Source organism: Propithecus coquereli, unplaced genomic scaffold (genome assembly GCF_000956105.1).
Source record: "Propithecus coquereli isolate 6110/MARCELLA unplaced genomic scaffold, Pcoq_1.0 Scaffold61, whole genome shotgun sequence".
Classification (NCBI taxonomy): domain Eukaryota; kingdom Metazoa; phylum Chordata; class Mammalia; order Primates; family Indriidae; genus Propithecus; species Propithecus coquereli.
In genome coordinates, this window is record NW_012152063.1 from 4,936,037 (window position 1) to 4,942,353 (window position 6,317).

The 6,317-nt window shown below is 39.7% G+C and overlaps 1 protein-coding gene across 1 annotated transcript; it reads right to left on the reverse strand.

Moving 5' to 3' along the window:
* Positions 1 to 1,094: 1,094 nt before the first annotated feature.
* LOC105822429 (fasciculation and elongation protein zeta-1) lies at positions 1,095 to 2,765 on the reverse strand. The gene has a single exon (XM_012659411.1). The coding sequence runs from the start codon at positions 2,627 to 2,629 to the stop codon at positions 1,451 to 1,453; it is 1,179 nt and encodes a 392-aa protein (XP_012514865.1). The 5' UTR covers positions 2,630 to 2,765; the 3' UTR covers positions 1,095 to 1,450.
* Positions 2,766 to 6,317: the final 3,552 nt, after the last annotated feature.

A 6,317-nucleotide genomic window follows, 5' to 3' on the forward strand; every position in this document is an offset into this window, starting at 1 on the left:
TTATTCCTAGTTTATTGAGAGTTTTTATCATGAAAGTGCACTGAATTTTACCATATTACAGTTTTACCATTTTGCACCTGTTGAGATGATCATGTTATGTTTATTCTTTATTATGTTAATACTGTGGGTCACATAATTTGATTTTTAAATTTTGAACCACCCTTGCATATCAGGGATAAATCCCACTTAGTCATGGAGTATGATTCTCTTAATTTTTTGTTGGACTCAGTTTGCCAGTATTTTGTTGAGGATTTTTGCCTCTGTGTCAACCACTGATCTTAGCTTTTAATTTTCTTTTTTGAGGTGTCTTGTCTGTTTTTGGTATCAGAGTACTGCTAACCTCACAAAATGTGTTTGGCAGTGTTCCTGGAGGTATAATTTTAGGTTATTAATTAAGATCTTTCTTCTTTAATATAGGATTTTTTTGCTATCAACTTCCCTGTTGTTTTGATTTCTGTGGGGGAAGGGGAAGCATTCTATAGTCCTATTAGCATGTTTCGGTCTTTTGGTGAGCCCATGTTCCTGGTCCGTGAACTTCAGCAGTACTTCTCAGTACTTTTTTTTTCTCCCTTAGGTGAGACAGAATGGCTAGAGGGTACAGCAGTTGGGTATTTACCTTCCCCTCAGTAAATTAGGATGGGGGGGGGGTAAAAAACAGCTCTGGCAAAATAGTTTCTCTTAAGTGCAGGACTTCTTAAAGAAGAACACAATGCTCAGATGTATTTCAAAATGTTTACGTTTATTTCCCTCGTATTAGAATCCCTAGGGGATTTTTCTCAGATATTAGAACCTGGTAAGAAATCTTGACATAAAACTCATAAAAGTCAAAGTGCAGGGGCAGGTGACTGAGCCCCCCTGGAGTACTAAACTCTCAGATGTGTCCATACCGAACCTCCAGCAATTTCTCAATTACAGTTCAGATTTTCATATTCAAATACTAGTTCCCATGGAGATTTCTGCTCATGGGTTTCTGGTCTGTAGCTTGTAAAGCTCTATATCTACCTGTCTCTCCAATTTGAGGGGAAGTAGTTTGCACTGTGACCTCACTTCTCTCAACATCTAAGAAGAATTGCTGATTGCTTAGTTTGTTCAGCTTTTTTTTTTTTTTTAATTAAATGAAGGTTTTATTTCAAAATTAGTCTTAGAGTGTAAGCTGTTTCTGAGGGCTGGAGCCAGACTACATAATGAGCAGTGAAAGCGTCTGCCTTCCCCTTCCCCCGCACAGGCGGGGAGGAGGCCCCGTCACCGGCCCTGCCCCGATCATGCATCCAATGATTACTAGCACTAGAAGCCAACAGCAAAGGACCCCGCGCGCTTGCTCATGTTTAATCCAGGTTAAGCTATACACGTTTAAATACACTTCGGAGGTTACGTGGTGTCATGCAGTCCCCGTGATGGAATGACTCTTGCTCAGTGACCTCCTGCAGTGAGGCTGCTCCAAGGGGCAAGGTTAGGTGGGACAGAGCACTTTTAAAATGTAGTCCGTTAGCAAAGTAGGCACCTTCTCATTATCCTCCTTCACGGCAAAGAGAATGTTTGTCAGCATCTGCAGGTCTTCCAGCGACGGAGGAGAGGCTTTCTTCTCGTAAGGAATGACTGTGTTCAGATACTGCTTGTCGGTCCCTGAGGAGCCAAAGGTCTGGCGGATGCCGCTCTGCAGGATGCTGGAGATGCCTTCCATGCTGAAGCGCTTGAGAGGCATCTGGTTTCCCTTCTCTATTCGGCTGCTCTGCAGGCTCAGCCCTTTCTCTTTCCGCCTCTTTTTCATCAGTTCTCGCTGCTCCTTCTGCTTGTTCTGAACCCCGATAAGCACCGTGATGAAGGAGTTCTTCACTTCCTTCTCGAATTCCAGCTCGTCCCGGCGGGCCAGCTGCTGTACCAGCTCCTCCGAGAAGTCTCGGATGGTACCCTCCACCTGGTCCGGCAGCTCAGTCAGCTCCGACCCAGACATGTGCCTCAGCCCTTCGTAGGACCAGTTGCTGTTGAAGGTCTGTGTCAAGGCCTGCATCTCCTGCAAGAGGACCGAGTCTGCCTGGGAGGAGGTTTCTCCTCCATCCTCTTCTTCCAGAACCTCCTCTTCCTCCTCGGGGTCTGGAGAGTTCTGCATCATTTCCTCAATCTCCTCAATTACCTGATCTGCCGTGAGTAGAGGCTCCTCATTGATACCAGAATCATTTTCACTCTTCTCATTGAACTCTTCCTCTTCTTTCTCATGGATCTCAGTGTCAGAGCTGTTGCCATTCAGAGCCTCGATGTTTGGGTCCCTCCAGTCTTCTGAGAGTGAATGGATGTAATTGTCTGTCAGAGCATCCCAAACCTCCTCATCTTGAAGGGTCTCCTCCTCCTCTTGGATCTGTAACTGGTTCTTCACGGGAGCTAGGTTCTCCGTCTTGGCGTTGTAGTTCCGAAAGCAGACATTGAGCTTCTCATCAAATTCATTCAGGAGGTCCTCCATGGACTTGAAGCTGATTATTTCAGAAGAAAAATTCTCAAGCTCAGAGAGGGAGGGGTCCTCTAGGTGGTGGGGGGACGAGGCATAGAAACACCGTGGCTTCTCCTCCGGGTCCTCTGAGCAGCTGGGCCGAAGGTCCTCAAACTCTTCATCCAGACTCACCAGTGGGGCCTCCATTCTTGCTCAGCAGGAGCACAATGGCACCTTTCAGGATTCGTTTATCTGTGCGGGTCCTGGCGGAGGGAGGAGGATCCCGGGGCTCAGCCGCACACCCCCATCCACGGGCCGCGGCGAGCGGCCGGAGCGCAGCACAGAGTAGTTTGTTCAGCTTTTTACTCATTAGGACAAAATGGTGACTTCCAAGCTCCTTACATGCCAGACCAGACACCAGAAGCCTCATACATACATTTTTCACTTAACAATAGATCATGAATATGTTTCTGTCAATGACTCGTTGTTTATTATTATTTCTGAAGACTAACAAACCTTTCATCAGGATTTGTTTAACTTTTTGTTTGTGGTTGAACATTTAGATTATTTTCTTTTAGAAAAATATTAGTGTTATTATAATAAGCCATGCCATGGGAATATTCTTATGTCTAGGTCTTTGGGCATTTGTCCATTTTCTCTCCATAGAATAAATATTTCTAAGTGGAAGGGATGCATGTTAATGTTTTCTCATGCTATGGGGCCACAGTGGTGCATGAATATCCTCATTTATACATCCTTTCCAAACATAAAATATTAATATTTTTAATCTTGAAAAATTAAATACAAGAAAAATGCATTTGATTTATTACTAAGCCCGTATCTTCTGACTCCAAACATTCTTCCAATAACTTGCATTTCTATAATAGAATACTCTAAGTGATTTATGATGAATTAATGTTTTAGGATCAAAATAAATAAGAAAGTTGTTCCATAACTTCATTGAAACATTTTTTTTAACCAAAGACAGCTTATATTTTCTACTGATTAAAAAGCCATTTTTAAAATTTGTAATCCCTAAATACCTACTCTCTAAAGCTCACATGAACCCTATTCTCTTGAAACATTTTATTTTAAAAAGCAGTGATTTCTGTGTGATAGCCTTATTTGTAGTAAAGAGAATATAGTCCCACAGAGATAGTTTAGCCATAAAAATATTCTGAATCCTGTTAAGATCATCCTCACAGGATTAAATCATTTCCACTTCTATTTTTACTTTACCTTCAAACAAAAAAAGGAGAAAAAGCCATTAATCTCATATTAGCTTTAGAGCCATACTTCAATACCTCTTTATCTAAATTTACCTAAAATCCTTCCTCTTTAAAATGTTTTTTTATGTTGTTTATATTAGCTAAAAGTGCCTATAAAATGCTAATGGCTGTTCTATGAAATATAGACAAGGTAATTAGTTCCTTTCTAATTTAGGCTTTATAATGGAGACAAAATGAAATTTAAATAAAATCTACTTTAAGAAAAATTCAAGTATAATAAAATACTAACTCCTTAGCTACTTGCACTTAAATTTTTTTATTTCAGAAAAATCTTACACAAAAAGATAACAAGGGGATGCTCTTTAGGCTTGTGAATTAAATATCCTTGCTACTAAACAAAATAAGCCATTTCATTTGGAAAGCATCTGAATAATAACATGATGAAATATATCATATTGAAATTGCCCTTTATAAAACTAATGAAGTGCCAAAAAGTGAAAACTGTGGTAAAAAATAATATATATGTGTGTGTGTATATATATACACACACACATACATATGTGTATATATGTATATAAAATCAGCTATTTTTTCCTAGCTTGCTTTCCTGTAATTGCTTGCTACTCAGGAGTCACATAACTGATGATCATGAAGATTTTTAGCTTATGATTGATCCTGGCCAAGCATCAAGTTGCTGTAGTTTATTAGTTCTGGAAACCAAGTATCAGCTGTTGGTTACTCATCTTACATGGCATAAAGAAGGAATTTGATTACTGTGGTTTGAGTGTGTCCCCAGAATTTCTGTGTTGGAAATTTGGTCCCTGGTGTGGCAATGTTGGGAAGTGGGGCCTTAAGAGGCAATTATTCTTTAAAAGGGACTAATGCAACTCTTATGGGACTTGGTTAATTCTCATGAGTTCTTGCTCTCTCAAGACTAGATCAGTTGCTGGGAGAATGGGTTGTTATAAAGCAAGGCTGCCCCTTGTGTTTTGCTCATTTTCATGTGCCTGCTTCTCCTTCTTTTCTGCTTCTCTGCCATGTCATGACTCAGTAAGAAGGGCCTCAACAGGTGCAGCCTTACAATATTGAGATTCCCAGCCCCCAAAATTGTAAGAAAAAGATTTTTTTACACATTACCCTGTTTGTGGTATTCTGTTATAACAACAGAAAACAGACTAAGACACTGATACAATCATTCTGTCGAGTTTCAATGCTTAGTTATTTGAGAGAATTAGAATGCCATACTTTTTTGATATGAGTTGTAAGTATTTCTTGTTTCAGCTCCAACACGTAAAGAATTTGGAATCTGTCATTCCCATACTTACAGAAGTAAGCCTGGACAAATAGAACATCAGTAAATTTTCCTGTATCTGATAGAGAACAGAGGTTTTAGTGCAAATTCCCACCCTCAAATCTGGAGAAGTAGGTATATTTAGAGAGACATAGACCTGGGACAGAAAACACTAGAGTCATAAACTATTAGAAACTCTTAATGGTCATTTTGATAAATCGTGGGATATTGAGTGTGAACTAACATGAGAGTGAGAAACTCCTGGGGGCTCAGTCTTAGAGGAGCACGACAATTTTATGTACTTTATCTCCTGGAATTCCACCAGTCTGTTACACTATAGATGCAAGAAAGATTTCCTAATAGGCAAAAATCTATACCACTAGAGTAACACCTGTGAAGATCATATCACCAAAACACAGGACCACTAAAAGACTGAGATTTAATCAAAAGATAATGGAATTCTCCCCATACTACCAAATAACAGGGGTCCAAGTAAATTAATGTGGATTATGGCTAAAAGAGTTGCAAAGAACATACTCTCTCTGAGTATGTAGGAAAAGTTCATGTCAAGACTGGAGAAAAAAAGAACGATGGAGAAATTTGACCCCAAATTATGACATGTTAAAAGGCAATTTGATAAAATGAAGCAATCATCAGAACCAGACTCAGATATGACAGAGATATTGCTATTATCACACAATAAATTTGAAATGCCTGTGATTAATATATTAAGGAATCCTGTGGGGAAAGTAGACAACCTCCAAGAACAGATTGTGAAATATGTTTGCTGTGCACCGGTTTCCAACTTGTCTGAGTTTGGTGACACAAAACACATTTACATGCACCAATGCACCAAATTATATGAAGCGAATTTATTACTTACAAATAGGCAGCAAGAGACAACAGAAGCCTAAGATTTATTATGAGCCAGTCCCCCAAGATTAAGGAAAGCTGTTTAAAACAGTCAGAGCCTCACCTGTGCATGTTTCATTTTCACAGTAGCTGAAGGACTCCAGAAAGCAGCCCACCCTGGGGGTTATATACTCCATGACAATGTTACTAACTAGACTAAAGCATTGAAATCCATCTTGTCTTAGGGGATGGGGGCTGAAAGAAAGGTTGGGATATTCTTGCCAGTCCCTCTCTAGCTCAGAATGTTGCATTCCCAGCACACATTCTTGAGAACTATAAGGCAGGGGGAGGGGCACAGTTGACATAATCAAAACAAAATTTTTGGAAATATAAAACACTATAACAGAAATAAAGAATGCTTTCAGTGTGCTCTTCGATGTATTCTACATGGCTGAGGAAATAATCGGTTACATTAAAGATAAGTCAAGAGAAACTTCCAAAATTGAAATGTAAAGACAAAACA

What these genes read in the sequence shown, in the direction of transcription:
- LOC105822429 (XM_012659411.1), bottom strand. Translation starts at nt 2,629, where the DNA reads ATGGAGGCCCCACTGGTGAGTCTGGATGAAGAGTTTGAGGACCTTCGG.